The sequence below is a fragment of the Passer domesticus genome, chromosome 10 (assembly GCF_036417665.1).
Source record: "Passer domesticus isolate bPasDom1 chromosome 10, bPasDom1.hap1, whole genome shotgun sequence".
Classification (NCBI taxonomy): Eukaryota; Metazoa; Chordata; class Aves; order Passeriformes; family Passeridae; genus Passer; species Passer domesticus.
Window position 1 is genome coordinate 18,479,450 of NC_087483.1, and position 25,255 is coordinate 18,504,704.

At 38.0% G+C, this 25,255-nt stretch overlaps 1 protein-coding gene across 8 annotated transcripts in view; it reads right to left on the bottom strand.

The window, feature by feature from the left end:
• Positions 1 to 25,255, bottom strand: part of PARD3B (par-3 family cell polarity regulator beta) — a 531,684-nt gene that overhangs the window by 300,628 nt on the left and 205,801 nt on the right. For 4 of the 8 annotated variants that reach the window (XM_064434188.1, XM_064434182.1, XM_064434185.1 and 1 more), the window contains exon 3: positions 8,080 to 8,184. The exons of the other annotated variants lie outside the window; for them this stretch is intronic. In XM_064434188.1, the coding sequence (XP_064290258.1) occupies positions 8,080 to 8,130 (51 nt within the window). In that variant the 5' untranslated portion in view covers positions 8,131 to 8,184. The remainder of the gene's footprint in view (positions 1 to 8,079; positions 8,185 to 25,255) is intronic. 8 annotated transcript variants of the gene reach the window in all.

Genomic DNA, 25,255 nt, shown 5'->3' on the forward strand with positions numbered 1-25,255 from the left:
CCAGCTTTATTAATCGCTAGACGCAATTATTTCTTCTACAGAGAATTTAACATTTACATTTCTAATGGTCCTTTTCAGTTTCAGTTTTACTTCCTGCATTGTAACCATCCCTTTATTTAAAGTGTTTGGCAAATTGCAATATTATGCCATTGAATCTTTAATTTTAAAATGAAATTTTAAAATATTTTAAAAATACACACACTTTATGTAACTGCCTTCATGAACAATCCATAGGTGGTTTTTAACAAGTTTCTTCAAGGGGAGAACCTGGGAAAAATACACTGGTGGAAAAATCACAGCACCATAAATGAATTGGGACATAAGGTGCTTAACTACCATTTATAGTCGTAGTAAATACTGAACTGGATGCAAACTACAAATGCATCTCACTCTCCTCAAAGCTTTTGACATCACAGAACCCAAGACCATCACACTGCCTTTGAAGATGGTCACTAGAGACCAATTTGAAAAGAACCCCACTGACTACAGCTTTAAACAGATTTTTATACTTCAACAGGTGATGTTCCTGTCATCTGAGTTGATCTGACTTCCAAAGAAGACAAGGACACCACCACTACTGCAGTAGCTACCACTACCTCTGAAGAGTTCAGAGATTAGAGAATCCACAAGCAAGCAAACAAACAACACTTTTGGAATCTGAGCCTGCATTCCAGCCTACCAAAAAAAAATAACACAGAAGTAGAACCTAGATTTTCAAAATACTGTTCAAGTCTTGCTTTTGATGTGTTATAAACAATATTTTAAAAAGGAACCTGTCACAAATGTAACTGAACTGAATTCAAGACATTGGATAAGCCCCTTCTCAAAGTTTTCTAGTTTTCAAGCAGCATGTAAGAACTGCAGTTGGTATCTGAGGAACACAGCATCAAGTCACATCAATATCAGGAACTCCATAAGGGCAACATGACTAATCAGACCATCTTGAAATGAATTTTTCCTTCTGTAGAGACTGAAGAAAGGAAACAGTTGTTGAAAGAACAGACTCTTCTACCAGGGTCTATATTTTAGAAATAAAATACTTTCAGTTCATATGAATGATTAACTTCTTTGCGTATATACACATCCTTTCATACATTTGCTATGAAATTGAAAATTCAATACTGTCATGTTATTAATACCCAGCAATACCTACAATCAGCAGTTACTACTGGATGTGTAAACAGGTGCAAGGCAGTGCATATTTTTCCATATTTTATGAAATACATTCCATGATACTAAGGCAGGTGGGTAAATCAACTCTTCATCACAAATTGAATTTGATACCAGACTGCTGGCACAAATTACGTTGCAATCCGATCCAAAATGTTTCATATTAAAAAGGGAAAATTCCCAACAGTACTTTGGATTTCTGTATAACTGAACCATACCAAGTAGACAGGGAGGAATGCTTTTCTTTTTAACTGATCAAATTAAACAGGCATATTTAGTCTGAAAATAATAGCCTGAAAAGTGTAGCAGCCATTCCTTTTTGCCTCACCACGCAACATGTCTTTGCCTATAAAAAAGGGGAAAATTCACAATTAAGAAGCTGTGATTCTTCACTTTGAACACAGAAAGACCAGTCATTAAAAAGAAAGCTTATTTCATTTGAAATCATGTTCCATTCACAAAGGTCTGAAATGAGCGTTGGACTTAACCATCTCCTTCTTCCCCATCTTCTATATAACCATCAATTTAGAAGACCTCTTCCAGATTCTAGGGCTGGTTATGCACAACTTGTAACTTGCTGCTGCTTCTTCCTCCCATCCCTCCTCTTCACTGTTGTCTTTCAAGAGCAAAGTTTTAGTCCACATCAGTTGTTTGGGTTATTTGTTTTCTGATGACACCAGGAGGAACAGAGAACGGACCCCATGCAGCAGACAACGTGCCATGTCAGAAATCATCCTTGGTGGCCCCTGTGAAGGCCCAGCTTTGGGAGCACATCGTCCAGCACACCAAACACCGAGGGCATGTCACTGGCACCAACACTGCCCATGCAGGTGGGAGCAGGCAGAGCAGTGGATGGAGGCACAGCCAGAAGTTTGTCAGCTGGGACAAGCTCAGGACTTGACACGAGAATGCAAGTAACTGCATTGGGATTTGCTTTAAAGGTGCAAGTTTGTCTTTCAGCAGTGTGTTTCCAAACTAAATGCCTGCTCCAAAAGGCTGCCAAAGAGGCAGGATGGTGCTGGGCTCAGCATTGCCCAGGAAGCCCTGGCAGTGCAGCAGCAGCTGACCCTCCTGCCCAGAGGGCACAGCTCCTTCTCCACTAACTTCCCTGGCAGGGGGGACAGCACAGCTCAGCACCAACACCCCACGTCTAACAAGGGCTGAGCCTTGGAGCTGTCCTCATGACACACCTTAGGCAATCAAGGGGCCTGCACTAAAACAGATGCAGCCAAACAATTGTTTCTGAAGTGGGGGAAATTTGATTTAAGTACTTTCTTCCTTCTGGAACTTCGATACAGCATTCTGCTTCCTCATTCATAGTAATTTCCTATCAGCCATTCACTGGAAAATCCAACAAAACCACTTTACTGCACTTACTTACACCTCTTCCCAAGTTAAGTTACAGAAAAGGGATAATTCTCCATCAAGTCAAATTATCCAGAGATCAAGATTTTAATAATAGACGTAGGTAGACTCTTGATCAAAAAGAAAATTGAAAGTATTTGTTTTCATGTCTAATAATACTGCAATTCCACAGGGCTGGAATTGACTCAACATAAGGCCAACTATGAAACCAAGATTCAGATCTGCCTTGGGAAAAATATGTGTATTTCAAAAAACAATAAAACAATTTATGCCGTCCCATCTGATGACCCTCTTCAACACTGCAAAGTCAAACTACCCATAACTTGCTGTGAAATTTGGCAGAAAAATAACTTAGCTCAAAAATCTGCTGTATTTGCTGTTTTCATTATAGAGACCTTTCCCACAGCCTATGCAACATCTATGTTTACCCTGGGTGCCCATATTACTAAACATCAATACAATCTGTGTTTATATCATCTCCACACTAATCAGATCGATTACATCTGATATATTGCCCTGTCACACCATCATAATACTAATCAAACAAATGGAGCTGCAGGGAGATGAAGCTGATATATCGGTCTTTAATACTGCTTTTTTCTTCTTGGTTTTTTTTTTTTTATACTCATGAGCACTGCTGCCATAGGAAACAACTGTCACAGAGCTGCAAGCAAATCACAAGCACTACATAAATAGCGCTGCATAGTTTTGTTAGGGGACATCCAATCAGAATATAATCCAGCATAGTACGACAAAAACAACCTTGAATGAGAAATGAGACTGCTGGTCTCGCTGCAGTTCTGAGAGACAATTAGAACCCGCTATTTGAGAACTCCCCAAGAGTGCCTTAGGGTAACAGCAGGACACTGACTAACAGCCATTTGCCTGGTCAATCCTTAAAGAACGTTTTCAAAAGACATACAGAGATAACCTCGCAATAAAAAATGTCTTTATAAACATTATGGCTTTGCAAATTTTTATTACAGCAAGACTCTTTTACAGTTAATCACTGTCTACTGTACTATTCCTGAACAAAGAAATTTAATTTACAGAAGTCATTATCTTTTGAATTCCCTTTCATCTCTAGAAGCAACCAACATTATTTCTAGAGCATTATTAATCTCATTTACAGCTAGCAAACCAAGATATAAACTGCATGTATCACCGAAACATACTTTATATATTACAGAGCTGTTAAAAGCATTCCAGTTAATTTCTAGGTCTACTGAAGCCATACTCCATCTTAACATACAGAATGAAAAACTAGCCTACAAAAATTTCTTTCCATGGTCCCAAATGGACTGATAAAGATAACAGGGATGTAAATACATAATTGTTTTTGACTGCTCTGTGATCCAGCTTTATAGCTTTCTTCTGTGTGTGGAACCACCAATTAATATTTTTTTATAAAATTGTTATTTTCAAAGGTTTTTTGTGTTTGCTTTTTTCTTTCAAACAAAAAGAGTTCTTTATAATAAAAATCAACATTTATACAACATTTTCTGGACACTGAAATCCTGTTTCTCTGATGAGAATTGGGTAAATTCTAACCACTGGCATTCTTGGAACAGTCCAATAGTCCAAGTCACAGAGGACTAACAGCCCATAATGACATGGAAATAAGTTACTCCATGCATAAGTCAAAAAACTTTCACAACTTTCCTATCTTCCATAAAGATAGATGGGTGTTTTTCTCATGGAGCTACCATCAGAGCTACTATGCAGGCAGATTGGTCTCTTCAAGCAGAAAGAATTGTTGACCAAGATGCCAGGACAGGTTGCTCTGTGCTGCTGGCTCACATTTCAGTCCTCTCTGAGCTGATGATCAGCACATCCAGCACCTGACCAGAACTGACAGCCAACTCCACTGCATAAGAAGGTCATTCAGGACAGGGCTACAATGAACACACAGAAAAAAGAAGAGATTCCCAGAGATTGCTGGCCAGCATCTCATTCAAGTTCCAGGGAATGCAGGGAACTAACTCTATGCTGAGCGACTTGTTAAAGTGGCTTCTTTAAATGAAAATATAGCAAAAGAAGGAAAGAAAGATATTCTAAAACATGGACTAAAAAAGCCCTACTGTACCATCTGTAGGCAAGAACCATAAATATCTAACATGTTTACTGTACTGAGTGTTTGACTCCATTCAAAAAAATAAAATATGGGGTTTTTTGTCAGCATACATTAGTGCTGTTATAAAAGCATTATTACTAATTTCAAAGCACTTGACTTATTCCATCTGAATGATCTTCCCAAAAAAAACCTCTACGCAACCACAAAATCTGAAAAGATCAGTCTGGTTCTACTACTGCTTAAGCTAAATAGAATACGACAATGAAAATCCAGAACCTTATTCACAAATTATAAAAGCTAACCTTGATTTCTTAAAAACACATCTACAGAAACTTTAAATCAAAAAAAAAACCCTGGACTGTGTTCGTAACTTTTTTTACATAAATGATTCCAAATTGCTGGAGCAGTCAACAAACTGGCCAGACACTATTCATTTGGGCCAGAGGAGTAAAAAACACTCCAGAATACTCCCAGACCTCAAAAGAGTAATATAGAGAAATTATTCAGATGAAGACAATATGTATGTCTAAAATCATAAATTCTTTGAGTAAAGAGCTAATGAAAGCCAACTGCACCCAATCTAATACATGTTTCTTAAAACAAGAAGGGACACAGGTCTGCTGTGAACACCAGAGCCAAACATGGACAAACATGCTACAAAAAAGCTTGTAGAGAAAGAAGGAAGCATAAAAATTCTGGGCTGCTAAGCCACATGCTCCACACAAAGAATTAGTAAGAAATTAAAGTAACTGCATTAAAATTCTGCTACTCTGGATTGTATTTTAGCAGTGTTTCTGATTCTTCCCTCCCCTTTATTTTTAATACTGATCACTCCAGCATAATGAGACATTTGCTACTCAAGAGCTGATCTACTCCTGCTGCTTATTCCTCACCTAATATCTCAGCCTACCACAGGACCATAATTAGGGCCATGGAGATGATTAGGTTCAGTCATTAGGACTAGGGGAACAGCCTGACAGGCTGGGGGGAGACAGAGGAAGCACTTTCTCCTGAGTCGTCTGTTTTGCTTTGCCGCCTACAAAGCCTTCCTCTGTCCACAACAATTCATTTTGAATCTTGCCTCAGTTACACACCAAAACATGGATTAACACAAATTTGGTTTAAGATGATTAAACAGGGCCTGAAGTTTCAGGTTCACAGGAAAATCAAGCAAATTCCTTCTAGCTCTATTGTGCAAGATTAACACCACTCTAATTACACTGTCAAGCTGAGGATTGTGAACTCTTAATACACAGAGACCTGTTTTCATGCAAATTTTGCTAGTAATAAAAGGATAGGAAGAAAAATACGTCAGCAGAATTGTTCCGGTAAGCAAAATGTTTTTCAAATGCTTTCCTGAGTTGTCAGCAGCTCTAAGTAAAAACAGTTACCAGGGTAAAGTTTTGCAGTAGCAGCTGAAAGTTTTCAGTCAAATGTTCTACTTGAGACCAGCATAGTGGAAAGCCAAAGGTAACAGCTATAAATACAGCCACAGAGGTCTGCATGCCAGACTTACACAGAAGCAACACTTACACATGAATGGCTTTATTCCCATTAAACTGCACAAACTGGGGGTGGGGGGGAGAGCACTTACAAACCCAGTCCAGCGCACACATTCCTTCATCCATACGGATCACCCACACTGAGCACCTCCACGTTCTGCAGGATGTGGCAGAGGGCAACACATTTCCAAAGCCAGTTCTCCACAGACTCACCCAGCATTACTAACAGACTGGAGCTACAGCAGAGTAAGTGCACTCCTAGAAGACAAGGGCAAGACTGCCATAGACAAGTCTCATATTTATGCCAAAAAATTCTCCCACCACCAGAGAGTAAGCTGAGGATGCCAAAGCATCCAAATAAGCAACACAAAACTGAAATAATTTTGTTTTAATCTCTTGCCTTCTAATATAATCTGTGTCATGCAGAAATTAATGCAATAATAATAATCTAATGACAGTTTTGTTTTTACCCAGAATTAACAACAACTTACCCTAATTTAACAAAGAACTTTACAAAATATTAAGGTGCAGATCACCAAATGGGACCCAGTGAGCCTGCAAGTCTCAGGGCTCCCAGCTGCTCTAAAAACCAGCAGTGAAGAAAGCATTTACCTACTGCACAGGGGTGCAGTTGACAATTAATTAATGTTTGTAAAGTGCACTGAAGCTGAAAATTACTAGATACCATGCTAAATATTAATTACCACAACTACAACACGGAACCAGAACTGTCACAGTGCTCTCATTGTAAACTCCACTCATTGAACAAGCTGAAAAAAGTCTGCAGGAGTAAGCTGAGGTGAGCATCTTCTAGACAGACATACGAACACCTCTGCTAAACGTGCTGTGCGTGGCACGTTCCCAGCCAGGTCCCCTTCTGAGCACACTCACACAGGGCCACGTGCACAGCACATGGACTCACTCCTGGATGTGGCCATGACCCGGCTGACACACACAAACATCTGGCTGTGGTTCCACATGTGGGCCTTGCTTCACGCCACTATGGAGTCACCAGGGGCTAACAGCAGTTTTCCAGGATCCCAACAGCCACAGCAGTCACCAGAGAGCACTGACTGCTCATGACCCCCTCTGCAGGGGTGTTTTGGGAAAGAAGGTAACATTTATAGGCACAAGAGTTCTAAATGTGGTGGAAACTGTTTCATCATAGTTTTACAGCTTCATCCTCTTTTTCCTTTCTGACACATAGCTCTTCCAAAGGGACTAAAATATATAGAACAATTTAAAAGTGTAGAAAATGGTATCTTTAAAGCAGATAAGCCAGTGATGTAAAACACATGGAAATAAGGCATCCACCAAAATATTTTGCACTGTCACCTGTTTGGAATACTTTAAACAAAATAAATTCAAAGCGACAAGAAACGCCCTCGATCTGGATTGGCAGTTGCCACATGTGCTGCAAAGAGAATGCAGATGATGATACTCAACAAATCTGAAAATTCTAATCAATACCACATCCATCTCATCATGAGCTTTCCACACTGAAGGAAATGCTGCAACCTGTTTGTTCTCAGCCAACCGCAGGCATAAGCATAATCAATAACTTGCAGTGATATGAGGTCAATTCATGCAGCAGAGATACTTACAAGTAGGGTTAAAAAAACCCACTTAACCATTCTTGTTAAGTAAGTGAACAGACTACTTTGCTTCCAGCTCAGTCACTGGGTATTTTTTTTAAATAGGAAGATGATAAAACATTAATTGAATGTGTCAGAAGAAGGATGTCACAAGAAGCATATCAATACAGAGAGACATTGCAGCACATGTGCTTTAAAGTAATTGCAGGATGCTGGCTCTGCTCCTAAGTAATTATTACATCAGTTATCTTATTCCCTATAGAGTTATGCAAATTTATTTATTTATTTTAAAAGACAACTTGCCCATGGGAAAGTAATTGCTGTGCAGCTACACAACAGCTGTAAGTTCCTGAAAAATAATGATGAGTTTTACCTCATTGGTTGTAAAACATGCATTTTGCTGTCTTCCAAAAATACTCCACATAACATTCAGGCTACTTGTCAAGACAAGCAAAGAAGATCCAACTCCACTGATGTCCTACAAGTACATTAAACATTTTTAAAATCTCCATCAAGTCTCTCCCTCACAGTAAGAACAGCACCTTTCATTTATACGCCATTTTGAATGTCCTGTAATAAAGAACAACAGGGGCAATCAGAAAATTTCTCAGCTGGAAATGATATAGAAGAGAAAAGGAAGCAGTTTGCTAAAGGGAGGTAATAGCCCACACCCTTCCTTTCTACAGAGAGAAGAATTTCCTTCCAGATGGGATTTTCTACTCCACATAAGAAGTGAAATGCATCCAAATAGTTACACAATCACCACATCTTTTCCTATTAAGGCAAAGAAAACACTGTGCAGTTTAACTGACTGTTGCAAGCAGACAGACTTGTCACTCCCTCTGCAAACCAAAATCCCAGCTCACATCAGTATGTGTCCAATTAAACGTGCACTGTGCCTGGCCTTTGTATACAGCTGGCAGAGATCCCTCTCCAACTCGTCTGGTACTGGCAACCAAGAAGCCCGTGACAGCCACGCTCCAGAGCTCAGGCTCCTGAGCCCCATGATGCACAGCGATCTCTAGGCTGCTTTCTCATCTTCCATCTCTTACAAATTAGTAGGGGATACTCTTCAACACAGACACATATATCATCAAAAGAGCATTGTAATCCTATCAGGATTTCATCAATTACAAATAACTGGCATACCTGGATACCCACCAGATGGTCTTTCTAGCCTTGTGACAAGTCAGTAATCCTTCCTTCTGCAGTGCGAGACACATCCCGCAGGGAGAAACCTGTTCCTTACCTAAAGCAATTTGGTTGATCCATTCCCACAGATCTCTGTTCACTCACCTCTCTTGAACACCCTTAGAAAAAATGTATTTAGGCAAGCCATGAAACCACAAAGTACTTTTTGTATGAATTTCAACAATATGCAGAGTCAGTAAAAATGGGATCTAACACTAACATTCATATACCAGAAACTAGAACCTAATAATCACAAGGGATCATGTTTGAAATTGTAAAACCTATGTGTTATTGAATAGTTTTTATTTCCCTTTTAGGGTATTTCACCAAATATTGGAAGATTTTTTAAATTCCCACCCAGTTTCTCCCTCTAACTGGAATCTATCATAAGAGACAGAACAGTTTTTACTCAAAGAGTTGCCAGCTCCCAAAACACATTAGTACATATCTCACCATAATTGATCTTATCTCCAAACTGCAGCTGTGAGACACATTTTAGGAGATGAAAGTTTCAGCTTTGACCTAAAGGAAGTTTGTTACTTTTTGCAATCTGAAGAAATACTTCCAGTCATGAGGGTACATCCCACCAACCAGCAAATTTACAAAGCAAATGAAGACACTGCTTTCTTCTTTTCATAATATCGTTTGAAGGCACATCAATCTCACAGCCATGGGAGAGATTAATTGCTGAAAACAGAAAACTTTGGAAGTAGGTGACAATTCATTCTCTAAGGATGGAAGTTAAGACAGAGCATTTGCAGGACACAGATGTACATGTACATTCACACATGCATTAGAAAAACATTAGCAGATTTCTTCATCTCGGAAAGAAATAAACAGCACAAATAATCACAGTAACAATGCAGCTTGACAGTAGGAGTACACAAAATAAAAGCTAACTATTAATAAAGTATCATTAACTCTTCTTCTGAGCATCTTCCCAGCTCTAGACAGCACATTATCACTACATTAATCTAGGAGTACTCATGCAGCAGTAAATCACTTTGCTGATTATCCATTTTTATCTGTTCTCTATTATTTCTCTTCCACAATGGAAACAAATAGCCAATGAACAAATTCCAATTTCCTTATTTTCTAGTCTTTGTATTTAAAGAAAAACAAGCTTAAGTATCTTGTTAAAATGATACAATGAATTTCCTTCATCAATAGACATTAAAAGATCCACTGCCCACTTAACACACCACCCTATCCACAAGTCTCTACCAGCATCTCAATCTTTCGTTTTTTTCAGACAATGCAATGACCAGCTGTGCTCATCTAAGCATCTTGGAAAGCTATCTGACATTGTATCACAAATTTTACTCCAATATGAAGAGGGCTTGCAAAAAACCAAGCTCCAGGATACCTAGACAGAATATGCACAAATGTATAAAATGACCAAGAAAAGGAGGAACATTATTTCTGTGCCATTAAGTGCCATTAAAGATATTGCTAAAGAAATAAGGAAATGCATATTCATTGCCTCTGTCTTTTTATTTTATGGCCAAACCACATCCCTGCCCAGCTTCTGCTGGTAGAAAACAGCAGCTTCCTTACCTCACGCATAGTTGCTACTGCCACAGAAGTAGCTTTGTGCTGTACTTTGCTCACAACACAAGAAAAGGTGCTAGAACAGGAACTCTGGCAGTTTAATTCAGTTAGCCATGTTCAGAGGGCTTGGCCAGTCTTACTAAGATGCACTTGCCTGAGCACGTGAAAGTTAAAGACATGAGCGCACACACAAAGTTATATACCTCATAATATTAAAGGGAAAAAAAGCTTTAGCTATCTTTGTTACAAGCCTATGAGGGGATACGCATAGTCTACTTTATAATATTACATTTTAAATGCTAAGATTAAGATCTCTGCCTAAAGTGACAAACTCTTCCAGCAATCCTTTCAGAGTAGATAATTTACTAGGCTTCTAACACAGGCAAATAGAAAAATACTCTCTCCAATGGATGCAAACACTTTTCCCCATAAGGTAACACTGTAAGTACATTTTGAAGCAGACACAAACTTTAAATAACAGGAGACTGTGTCCATCCGTTTCAGTCTCAGTCTCTCTCTCTACAATTCAAGCCAAGTATATTGACAAAATACCCTGCTGCCCTTGTTCTTATCCACATACTTGTCAGCCCACAAGAGCTACAACACACCAACTAAAAATCTCATCTGTGAAGAAAATTCAAGTTTTATTTGTTGTTTGGATCAAGCTATTCAAAACACACATGTAGATACTACCAAGAAGAAGTTTACAGTGGAGCTTCTTGAATTGCTTTTACTCACACAAGAGAAAATGAGTGGACTAGCCTAAATTTCTCCTATGTCAAAAACTGCAGCAGAGCTCTGTTACAAATGAAGCAAAAGAAACACGCTAAAGATGCTCAGTGTTGTAATATCTGCACACAGTAATCAGCCCATATACAGCGATTATGTCTAACCCATAATACTTTTATGTTTAATACAGTGCTACACAAGTTCGTCAAATTTCTTTGTAAGTTGAATAATTTTATAGTCCATTCATTACTGTGAATACTTTTAAAAAATCTAGCAGCCCAACTTCAAAGTGGAATATGAAATATGTAGAGATGAAAAGAACTGTGGTTCCATTGAAGAATGAAAACATGCAATAAATCCTATGCACATTATGACATAAACGAAGCACTACTTACAAAATTATTACAAATACCTTAATCCAAAACTAGGGAGAAAGAATTGCTTGATTAGGATCTGGATATAAAAAAGAACCCAGAGGGATGGCTTTTGTTCAGTGAACTGTGACATAAGACACAGTGTCCTATACAACTCCAAGCCTCACTTCCTCAACAGCATTTCATGCCCATAGAATAAGAGCAATACGTTGCCACAGTGCAGCAGTGTCAGGGGGAAAAAATCATTAGAAACCGTACTCTTGTGAACACTATGCAAATTTTAAGAAATACAGGAACAAGAAAGGTAATCCAGAGAAGCAATTCCTGTCTTCCATAAAGAAACTGACAATTTCATATTCCAGATGAGCATAAATACAAAGATGGTATAAATACTGATGGTATTCTGCCAGCAGACCTACTGCAGACTGAAGACTGAGCCCCTCATTCAAGCTGGTCACTTCACAGGGGATGAGAATCACCTGGAAAAGATACAACTGCACTACCATTCCCTGGAGTGCTGCCTGCTTTCTACAGATAGAAATGCAGCCCTTGGGCCTGTCAAGATAGCATCTTCTGCAATATTCAAACCTCATAAATTTGGAATGCAGAAAGTACTTTTCTATTCCTGTGTAGTCCCCATGCCTGTCCCCAGCAAAGTCAAAATGACAGCCAGTTAGAAGGAAAAATTAAAATAAATAAAATGGGAATATTTTTAAGAGTTTAAGCAGTTAATAAATTACCTAATTGATTCCAGTGTTGATTGAAAACTTAAAAATTTTGGTGCTCACCATCATGATTATCTGCATATGTTAACAGCTAAGGACCTGAGCAATCCTGCTAGAGTATCCAACACACTAATTTATTGCCATTAACTACTTCAAAGGCGACCTTTATTGAACCATCTTGCCAATAAACAGGATTCTTACTTGAACAATAAACAAAAAAATTTAGCACTTCATGTTCTTTTCCTATCTATCATGCGTTGGCAGCACAAAGCAACAGCACGGTTATGACAAGAGGAGAAAATAATGGGGAAAACAGAAGTTAAAATACTCAGGCACTATTAAAAGTTGGCTAGTAGCTATCACATCTGTATATTTGTGCAGAACTCAATCCTGTCAGCTATGCTGATTCTTCTATGATTACAGGATCTTCAGCATGTTTGCCAGGTTCATCACGTTTGTGATCCTTTCCAGTATCATTGATGCCTTATGCAGAGCATCTTCATGATACCTCAGCTGACAATTTTAATAGCACCTTAATGGCCCGGAGGAGAAAGTTTCAAATGAAATTTGTGCATTTCAAGTAAGGCAACAGTTGGCTACAGCCACAGTACACTTACATACCAGGCCTTGGTTAAGCAGTGCCACTTCCCTTACCCAACATTTATGGGTTACATGTGCTCACTCTTCATAACTCCTCAACAGACAATGCCAGCCCAAAAGCTAACACAGAAACTTGAGAACTTGGAAGAGTCCCTAGCACTGTACCTATTGACAGAAGATCTTATAGCTCCATCTAGCTCTGTACCGCGGAAATCACTGAGACACCTAAGAAAATGCAACCAAAATCCCAAGGAATCTCAGTCATTGCACACACACACACACACACTGATTTGGGATAACACTGCCTGTTATATACTAGTTTTTAACGGGTACAGTAGTGACCATTCTTAGAGGTAAATGATTTAACCACTTTTATGCTTATATCTCTATTCTTCATTGTGACCATTCTCTTCTCCACTATGTAGCTCATTGTAGTTCATTTAGTGGAACCAGTGCACTGTCAACAGATGAAATAAAAGGGCTGTGGAGTGGCAACTTTTTGACCTAAAATACCTGTCACTGCTACTGTTTCCCACATATTACAGCTACAGGCTATCACTTGAGAAGACGCTTCAGTTCCTCCCCAGAAATCCCAGCCATATGGAAACAAAGAGGCGCAGCAACCACCCGCAGCCAGCCACAGGCTCTGTCCTCCAGCTCAGCAGACACCTCCCAAAGCAGCTGCAGCCCGCAACAGCAGGAAGAGATTCCTGCTGGTCCCACACGGGGGTCCCCGCAGGGGACGACAGCCAACTCCGATGGATAGTGCCTCAGTATTGTTAAACAAGAGGGTACATACTGATTTGCATTGGGACAAAACATTAGCAAGGCAAACACCAAGTCATAATTCCCTTCCTTCTGTGAAAAAATATTAACTTTTATAGCTGAATAGTTTCACAAACTTTGTGCCTTACCATAAGTACTATCATTTTGACTCCTTGGAGTGAAAACATGCAATACTTGAACATGTAAATAAGAGTACTTAAACACTGTCAACATTTTTCCTCAATTTATGTTGATGCCTACTTAATTAATATAATAAATTCAACTATTTGAGTTCTCATGTTAGAATCTTCAACAAGTCAGTATGTACTTGTATCAAATTTTCCTGCCACAGGGAGAACCATATCCATTACAAATCTAGAACTCAAATTCAAGATCTGGATAAAATACTAATTAAGATTAGCAATTAAGATTAGCTCATATAAAAGAAGGAATAAAACTCTGCTAATCTTCAGTAGGACAAATGGCAGGTAACTGGGTATTGCCAACTACACATCAGAAAACCAAAAAAATGAAACAAAATAAATTATTAATAAATTATTTTCATTTATTGATATGTAAAATTTCAGTTCAAGAAGAGCAGGCTCTGCATTTTTGAGCAAATCTTTGTGAGATTTTTCTGTTTCATAACTGCTATTAAATCTTAACAAAAAAAAGAAATGTAACTATTAGAAAGAAGAATATTTTTAAACATCTTCCATGATAATCCTTGTGATTCTTTAAGATGGCCAAAAGAGTTCCTATAGCATCTTATAGCTACAGTTTTAGGATTCTCCATCACTTCATCTCCATTCCAATATTTTCCCCTTCTTCTGTGTACTGTACTTTGTTGAAAAATCATAAAATAGCATCAGACATTAAAATGTTGTCAATTTATATTTAGGAAGGTCAGTACTTCTAAAAAAATGGGAAATCTCCAGCAGTATTTACAATTTTACATAGACTACCTTACATGTACAGCGCATTTACTCACTACCAGAGTAACACCCTTATATGTTACAATACCAGGTATCTCTACCCCAACTGTGGAAAAGTTTTGATCACAGATTAAAGTGACAACATCTGATCACTGTGCTAGAATGACACATCAAATGTTAAGAAGAATATATTTCAAATTAGTAATCCTCTGGTGAAAAAAAAAAAAAAGGTTTTTAGTATCTATTTGGCTCTCTTTTCTAGCATCCTTATGATTTGGATTATTCTCATACTCCTCGGATGCTGTGTCTACAAGAAAAACAATTCTGCTAAGCCAAATTAAAGAAATACTAATCTTCACAAATTCTGAGAATGAACTGACACCACTGAATCTGGCTCCACTGTAAAGCCTACATCAAATTTCTGGATGAGAATTCTTCAAAATCCAGGAAGACAGTGCCTTCACCAATACAGACAACATCAACTTAGCCATCACAAGATCCCTGCCTGTAAAGAATGGCTCTAAGTGCTACAGGAAGCAACACTGAAATAACTCCAGTGTCCTAGAGAGATTGCAGGAGCACATACATGTGACCAGTATATCTTCATCTCACATTTCAGAAAGTCTTAGGACAGATGAGAACAACTTATTCTGCACCGTCAGTTCAAGCAAAACTGAGGAAAACCAAGGACCTACTGAAAACATAATCTGCTTTTATACCCAAAACTGCTGGCTTCTAGAATTTGATACTGCTGATGGTGCTGTTCTCAGTCACAGGACAAGGAAGCAGGGAAACCTGACCTCACATTACACTTAGCTCCCTTTGGAACAAAGCCAGAACAGGAAGGAAACTGAAATCTACTATTCAAAAAATTCTCATCTCTAACCATGTACTCCTGAGCCAATTACAGAAAACTCTCCCACAACATCTTTGTAGCCCAGTTTCACATATTCACCTGTAAAAATCTTCATAAAATAAAGCACTCAGATTAGATTTAATTTTCCACAGTCATCAATATTGGAAACACAAATACAACTTTCCTTTTAATCTTCTATATATTTAGTTTCTGAAAGAACTGAAGCTACCTCAAGATGCTCATATGCACTCACCATGCAGTATGAAACAAGTCTTTCCATACTTTATCAACTCAGTTTTTGGGGGTTTTTTTCCCATGAACTCTAGAAAGACACTTCTAGAGTAGCCTTGCACCCTTACTTGCAGGATTCCACATGTGTTAACTAAGCTACTGACTGTCACCCACCATCCAGAGCTGGAAGGTACTATGAAAAATAATGAACATGTGCTTGCTAAACTGCATGTCTCTGCTTAGCATTACAAGTGTTAAAACAAAATACTTTGACTAAAGCATTAAAGTTTATTCCATTTCATATTTTATATCCTCAGATAGCTGGGTTCCGGTTTTTGTTCCTTATCTGTCAGCAGAGAAAAACACACATCACTTGAAGTAATAATAAATACCAGTGTGGATCTGCTGTACAGCAAAACCTAATGGGATTCAGCAGAAGACACACAGGATAAACAAGGGAAGACACACACACAATCATATTGTTTTCTTAAACACCAAGGAAAGTTGTTTGAGGGATAGAGTCACTATCAAAAGCAATCCTTTATTTGCTAAAGCCTTCTCACTCTGTCTGGGTTTACATTTTAAGAAACAACACAATGCTGCAGTGAGCAAGCCCTGGCAGAACTTCCGTGTGCAGAAGAGATTCACAACTGCTGACTGCATACCTCTCAAAAAAGCACCCTGGTGGTTCATCTTGCTTTTCCCCACCATCAGAAATGGGGGTGAAAAAAGATAGAATTAATGCAACAACATCACTCAATAATCCATCAGCATTTTTTGTTTGTAAATTGCATTTATATTCAAGATCTGAAGTAAATTATTTTTCCCTGCTCTAATTCTCCTTGTATTGGTTTCTATTCTTATGACTCTGCAAGTCCTATGCATTGCACAAGCACAAGTTAATTGCCTCAGTAAAATGCATCCGTTTCTTCAACACATGCAGTGAGTTTTTGCCCAAAGCCCATGGCATCCTGCTGCCCTGTTCCCTTCTCCCAGTGCTCTCTGCTAGTCATTGCATTGTACAGTCCTCTTCACCCTGAGACCACCTTGCCACTCTAACAGCAAACTAAAAATCCTGCAGAGGTGCGAACACTGTTCAAAGACAGCCCAGATCAAGCAGACTTGTTATATCTGATTTTCAAAAAAACAAAACACTATAGACCACCACAATGAACAGAAAGCATGTTTGCTGTAAACCTTTGTTAAAGGTCTCAATTTAAATGGCTTCACTTTGCTGAGCGTTTTTTTACATAAGTTAAGGACAAATACTTGACTAAAACTACTGCTGAGCTTTAATATACATTTTACCAAAACAAGTGACTTTTACCTAAGAATTAACTAGACACTGACAACACCATAAAACCTGATTCAGGTTGAGCTCTGCTAGTATTCATATTAATCTTCTTCAAATTCCTGATTTTTAAGAACAAACAATGGTTGCATTACAGGCTTAAAATAAGGTTAAGCTTGAGAAGTTCTATTAATACCCTCCCTAAAGCTAGCAGAAAATTCCTCAAAGCAAGTGATTTTTTTTTTTTTTGCTTTGCTGTGGGATTATTCTCTAGGGTAGTTTATTGAAGCTCCCATAAAATGATGAGTTTATCTTATGTCTGCATCAGCAGCCCGTCTCTTTTCAGGGCTGAGATGCTCATCAGGAGTCACAGAATAAGTTAACAGAAAAATCTGGAATCTTGCCATATTCACTCTCTATATCCTGCACATAAATTAAGTTTTAACTGACTGTCAAGCATCTGATTCATTTGTGAGAAATAACAGTTTCATCTGTCTAAACTCCAAATACTCAAGAGCTGAAGTCCTCAGAAAAAAAGTGGTGATCTGTTGTAATGGATCCATGATAAGTGTCTACACAGAGTTAATGCACTAACGCATTGCTCTAGTTTGAAAGGAGTAAAATCAGGGTCACCCTCTTTAAGCAGTACTTTTTGCATTTATTTCTTTAATGCTCCTTCTCTATCACAACCATGACATTTGGAATTTTAATCACAAAAGTTGCTGTAGATATGCAACTCAAAATGAACCTGAAAACTGAGGTACCAGCTTACTGTTAAATAAAATTAAACACACCTTTCTTTTCAATTACTCAGATCACTGCCAGAATCTTATGGAGTTACTGAAAAACAGCTCCAAAACAATTTATTTCAGCAAGATTATTAGCAAGGTCCAGAGCAACCAAGAGAATAATCTCAAAAGCCTGTAAATAAAACAACTGAGCAGAACTTAACAGAGCCTGTCAGCTCAGCTGGACTGTGGAGACACCTTAGCGAGCAACACATCGCTATTTTAAGACTTCAATTCTGTATATCCACATCTAGTAATTGTGTTGCCTTGTTCTGCCATCCAGAGGGGATGTCTGTAACTATTTAAAACAAAAAGAGTGGCTGTTGAAGCGCTGCGAAGGAGGGAAATTGGGTGTCCACAAATAAAGCAACATTTGCTTCTACTAAGTGATGAATGTGAAGTGCAGCTGAGCAGCTCCTTGCATCCAGGGATGGGAGTCAGCTTTCAGTCACATCCACAGCTCAGGAAGTAACCTGGGGAAGAGAGAGGTTGGTGGTTGCTCGTCTGGGGCAGGAGGGATGCTGCGGGTGGTGGTGTTTGTTTTTTAAACTAAACACTGCGTTTGTGACTTTCCCTGCCTAATTGGGTTGGTCCATCAAATTAAAGAGTGCCTGTGATATGGCACTTTTAATAAAAAGCCTGCTAGACTTAGTCATTAAAGCAATACAATCTGCATTAGCATTTTCCTTTTTTTCCACAAGAATGAAATGTTGGCACATGCTAAACACTTGGCCATGATTCTTTGAAAAGCCACGGTGATATTAGAATTGTGTTCCCAACAGAATGAACTTACTGCTACAGACCACTGGCCTTAATTACTTAGTTGTGTAGACTTCCTAAGGAATGTTCAATTAATACACTGAAACCCACTTCAAAAACATTTTTGCACAAGGGCTATTCATATAAACCATACACATTAAAAATTGCTCTAGCTATACTAAAGGCATACCAAGTTTACCCAGGACACCTAACATTTGGTGTTGGTTTACTATTCAGAAGTCTATCTTTTCCAATTAGAAATCAGTAAATGCAGTAAAAGGGGAAAGTTTCCATACTGAAACAGTAGTCTAAATACTCCAATTAAGTTTTGCTCTTTCTTCTTGCCTAGTAAATGCAGTGTTAACAGATGCACGTATGAAACTTATTACGATTGCCCAAAAGAATTCACTGTTGGTAGATAATGTCTAGCAGAGTTATAATCCAATCAAAACCCAAAGAATCATCAGGCACTGTATATTTTGTAATATTAACACTGTGTCAAAAAGTATGAACACCCCCAAAGCACAGACCAAACTATAAAATATAATTTGCTAATACAGATATATGTATTCCTGTGAAAAGGAACATAGTGCTAATTTTTTTCTACTTTTTCTAATTATAATTTTTACTCAAAGTTATTGTTTTCTTCCTGGAATAGCAGCAGGGAGGCCATTTCTTTCAGTGATAGTTATTTCATCAGTATTTCTATCTGTGGTAATTTTGGAAATTCTATTCAATTTAAGGCATGTCCAAGTAGCTGTCAATTATTCCTCACTCAACACTGCTTTTTTAAGGTACCTTCCATATTTAAGCTGTTGATTAAAGAGTTTTAACCAAACTGATGAAATTCTTAGAATGCCTGTTCTATTGGGAAGCAGTTACACAGGAGACACTGCAAGAAAGCATCTCCAACATCCTTTTAAGCTAAATGTACATTCTACAGTTAATAACTAAAATTATATGTGCCCTTTTTCTTTCATTCAGACTACTGTCATCATAAGCAGGTATCAGAAAAACTTCAGACATCTCTGCTTTGAGTCATTGAAAGCTTCTACACCAGAACACCAATTCTGAGGCAGGTAAGAGACAGGCCACTCCCCGAAACCAGCCTTCCACAGACTCACACAAGAGAGGATGTGGTGAGGGGAATACAGGCTTGAAATCATGACATCTCCCTTGGCCTCAGCTGTCACATTACTTTCCAGCCTTTTATACCTGGGCTTGTGGTACCAGAGGCTCTGACCAGCTATCAACATCCAGACGATGATGAACACCTCACTTGGACATGGTTTTCAATATTGAAGAACATCGTTTTGTTAGACTTTGTGTAATGGTCACCGTAGCCTTGTTCAGTAACTCTTGATGCCATCTCAGGAGGAAAAGCACAGTACAGTAAGGAAATTTGCAAACATTGCAGTAACAGTATGATTTTAAAAAACAACTATATTTTAGCAAGTGAAACAATATCTTACTTTCTTAGCATGTCCTTAATTCTGTCTTTTTAAGTAGCACTTGTGAGATTTATTTGTTTCATTTAGATTCATCCAGGCTGTTCATACCATAATTAAGTTATATGCACAACTTAAATAAGTTAGTACTTAAAAATGGAACAATTAGAACTTCTATACAATTAAGAATCAGGATCCTCTAGAGGACAATCTGTCTGCAAAACTACTACTTGTCACTGCTACATTAAGGCAGAAGCCAAAGGCAAATTGACTTTGCCTTCTGGGAAATTTAATGATCCCCAGAAATTCTCTGCTTAGAGTTAAGTCAATTTTTGTTCATTAATTCCTTATTCCTGAAAAGAGGTTCTGTTCTAGCTTCACCTTTCTCTTCTGCTCATATCATCTTCTGATGACGAATTAATTTCCAAGATTTCATTTTTTAAAACAATATGTGTGGGTCAGAGTTCTACAAAGATTTGCCAGGTTCAAACAGTTTCATATTTAAAGGGACTTTTTATGGCACTTTAGTTGCTCTCTCACAGACATGGTGCAGTAGATTGTGCAGTAAAGCTCTTTTGCTTTTACTTTTTAAGAACTGCATTCATAAAAACTAGTGACCCAGTTTAAGTGAAGCTTTGCACAACTGAATACAAATAGGATATAAGCCATAGGGACAGTGATGTCAACTAAAAGCAGCACTATGTGAAAGGAGAAGCCTTGCTTGAAGTTTAAAGTAGCCAGTCTGACAGGATGCACAGCAGTCCAGCGCTTCTACAGAGCTGCAATGCTGAGAGCTGTGGTTTCCTTCACTGCTGACAGCTTCGTATTTTCATAACCATTCCATTTTATCACTGGTTAGAAAAATTAAGAAATCTAGTTCAGGTTCATTGTCTAGTAAGCTGTGTTTCTGTCAGGCTGCCAAAAAGTATGTCAAATGTAATGGGAGGCAGAAAGCACACTGGGAATGCTTACATGGGAGCAACTGAACTGAAATTTCCAATTCATTTCAAACATAAATCTTTCTATTAAAAGTCAACCCAAATCAAAAACTGTTTCAAAACTAACCTTAATGCTGCAATTTATGATTGCAGGTTCTATTCCAACTTTTAAAGGCAACATCATTAAAAATTACACAAATAATATCATAATTTCTCTTTTACTAGCTTAATGGCACAAATAACAGTGATCCCTTTGCAACAAATCCTCTGTGGAAATGTACCCTCTCTTCATGACCCAAGATCACAAAAAAAAGTGATTTTCATCCTACCACTAACTTGGCTTTCTGACTTGCAAAGTGCAGTTTGGTGATGGAAAATGAAATGTAGGAAGATATTTGAAAGGTGTTGAACATGTCTTGTCTAACACCACAGCATTACATTTTACTGATTTAAATAAGACTGCGCTTTTTAAAGTTCATTCTTGTAATTCAGTTAGCTCTGGAATGTGCTTCCCCAGTTTTGCCCTGAGTAAATCTGAATTACAAACAGGACATTGTAAAAACTACAGGGTGGTGAGATCAGGCTAAAAGCATAATTGCAGATCAATTAGAAAAATTGTAACGATGCTCAAAAACTTGCCTCCACAGCAAGTGGGCAGCTCAGGCCATCAGCGTGAGCTGAACGAACAGCTCTGGAGCCAAAGCACCAGGACTCTGCTCTGTCCCAGGGGACCCTGTGGTGCCAGCTGTCCCTGAGCCATCCCTCCTGCCTGCACTCACACTGAAGGAACAGCAGGAACCACCCCAATATCCACACACAGAGCACTGTTCTGAGCCACAAACCTTAAAAGCAAAATCCCCCATGAGAATACTGCTCCTCTTTAACCAAGTATACAGTCTATCGAAGCAATATTAGAGTAAATTATTCTCAAGATCCAGATATACAACAGTTCTTATTATAGAATTACTATATGAATTATTCTTATAAAAGTGTTTTAAGAACCTTTATTAAATTTTAATTAATTTTATAAATTTTTTAAACTTTGCATTTACAATATGAAACATTGTTCCTTTTAGATCTACACAAATTACTTTTTAAAAGTTCTTGCTTGTTTCAGCTAAAAAAGGAATTTCACTCTAGTATCCTAAAAGTGATGCCAATGAATGCTTCAATCAGTAAAAAGTAACTTTGAGCTTCACCACTGCTGTCAATCCTCAATATTCTGTCATACGCACTCCAAAAAATAGCCAGGGACAAGAGCACAGAAACAGTGCTCCTGAGACCTCTGGTTTAATCCCTCCACATCACATCCTGCTGCGTGCAGATCACAAACTGCTCTCACCTTCCCATGCGTTAAACAAGAACATCTACTACTGGAATGTGTCTTGAGTTCTCTTACTCTCAAGCTTCTAATGCATCTTTTATCAGTATCTTTTTTTTTTTTCCACATTTCCATTACTCTGGTAGGTTGTCTTCACACAAGAACACCACAGGCTTATCCTGGGGGTTTTGTTTGTTCTCCTTTTGGGAGAGTCTAGAACTAAAAGCAGCATCAAAACAAGTGGTCCATATACAGCATTGTTAAGCTACCTGGATAAATCACAGTAATATGAGGTTTTGTTATCTTCACATATGCAAAACAAAAAAAAGGCTTTTTTCCACAGCAAGAATTTATTTATTCATTTGGTGAACAATTATTCTCTTTCATATTAATCAAATCATTAGTGAATTCAAAAGTACAGCCCCTTAGCATTGCATTCTTTACCTGATCTTGAGACCTTGATTTTGTTAGCTGGATTTTATTTTTTTTTTTCTTAAACCTTGCCTCAGCCATCCATCCTACAGTTTCAAGTAACTTCTAAAAAATATGTCAATAAACTGAACTTGCTCAAGCAATAGAATTCAATTCTGGCCATTTAAAAGAATATAACTTTGTTTTCAAATAAAAAAAAAAACCAAAAAACAACTAGATCTGCTTTTAATTCCACAACATATAAAGCAAAGACACGCAAGTTTTCAGGCCTCTTCCTTCTCTGCTAATTCTATCAACATATTTAAAAATTAAGTAGCCAGAGGTTCTGACTCCTGCTTTATAACTCCAGAGGTTATGCTTAATAGGCAATGAGAAAAATAAATGGTCTATTATTTACATTTCTGAACTATGATCATAGCATGGAATCTCTCTGCAGCCTTCACAAATTACCATAAAACTTTCTGAAGTAATAATTTCTAAGTTTTTTTGTCTTCACAGTGAGTTATTCACATATTAAATTTCCTATGAAATTAACATGACTTCTGGAAATGCAGCATCTTAAACTATATTACTTCACTTATCTATATGCTTCACCATGATTTATGCATTACTCCTAACAACTTCAGAATATAAGGAAGTTAATTTCTACAACTGCTCTATTTTATTATTAATGTTGCTACACTAAAATAAAAAGTATTTAAGTGAAAATATGATTCTCTGTACAGTTTTCTAACTTTCTGCATGGCCTGCAGCTGATAAAACTAAATCTAAGGCTGGTCCTTTTACTTTAGCTGGCCTGGCAGCCTTTGAAAGGCAGGAGGGGACTGTCAGTCTAAAGCCAGGTGGAGTCAGGCAGGTAAATCCAAGCAAGTCGACTGCAGCAAACAGGAGACACAGCCAAATAGGTTCCCTGATTCCTGCTAGAAAGTTAAGAGCTCACCCAAGGAAGCCCGGCCTCATATTCAAGCCGTATCTTCAGAAAAGGATTTGTGTGAAGGACTAGGCTCATAAAACAACAAACAAACACCCCAACCCTGAAATCCTCAAAAAGAAATTACAGAGAGTACTATCACCCTGACGCCTCCTCCCAACTATTCACACAATCATCATGGGAATATTGGGAACAGCCTTGGTACCAACACCAAACATAACACCCTGTCTGGCACATACAAACTGCATGTGAATGCTTAGGCTACTACTGGTGGCATCCTGCAGCTACAGCAGAACTGTTAAACTTACTGAAATTTTCCCAGGTAAAACTTCAAATGCCAACAGATCTTAAAACTATCCTTATTGACAAAATACCTACTGTTGAGTACCAATCTTCCAAGCAGAAGCATTAGGGTGCAATCTAATGAGCAAGAGCAATGAATTCAGGAGTGATAGGAATTTCAGGCTCAAGTGTTCTCTCATTGAAACACTTTACACTGTGCAAACATGTCTGCTGGAAAAAGACCAAAGTTCAGAATTTGAGTAAGTTTTAAGAATGAGTTCTGAAGCTGCTAACAAACATGCAAGGTTTATTTAATATTATCAAATAGCACTTCAAAGTTCAGTTGTGGACTACTTATTATAATCGTCTGTTCTATAGCATGAGCATTGAGTTAATCCAAAAAAATAATGTAATTGCTGCAGTAAGATGTTCAAGGCACATTCACAAACTCGGGTTTAATTTAACAGAAAATGCTTTTTGACCTTTCTTTTGAAAATGAATCAGATACTTTCTAATATCAGGATTTACTTTCTCCTTACCAAGCTTGGCACGTATGTAATAAGTCTTAACACAATTAGCTGGAAAGTGATTTATCTATATAACATATAGGTGAAAAACAGAAGTATTGCAGGCAAGGAACATGAAAGGCTTAGGAAGAATCTCACCAAAACGTCCACTATTTAATTTTATTTACTTGCTTATGTAACAGAGTAAAGGACTTATCCACCAGCACTCCAAACCAATTGGCTCCTGTGCAGCCCTGCTCATCTTCAGATGTCAATTTTTATCACTCACCATGTCTTATACTCATGCTCTTCACTGAAGCATTTAATTCAATGCAAGTGCTAACTCTGATCTAGAGAGCATAGGAGAGTAGGGGGAAGTATCACTGGTAAAGCACCTTGTTACTTACCAGTAGAAAAAGAAATGGAAACAACTTGTAACACAAGCAAGCTCACTGGTGTTCTGAAAACCTATTTCCTTGCTATTCTCTCCACACTTCAAACACAGACACACACAAGGAAGCTATGCCAGAACTGCTTTCCGATGCAGTGCAAAGCTCCCCTACCTAACAAAAAGTACGTTTTTCTTTGTCAGGTTTTCCACCTTTGTCCTCAGGACAATATCATTTGATATGGTGTAACACAGCATAAAATATATATTCAAATATCAGAATACTTTAATGCTACAGAATGAAATGCAGGACATGTTACTTTAACTCTTTAGAAACATCTGTAATGGGCTTTTAAAAACCAAATCCTGCACTGCAATAATAAATTTGTCAGTAGTGCCAAAATCTACCAATTCTGGGTCCATATTGTCCCCTGACAAAAAAAAGAGCTCAGACTGAAAAGTCAAGACATTGTGCTACTGCCCTGAGTAGATAACACGCTATCTGGTC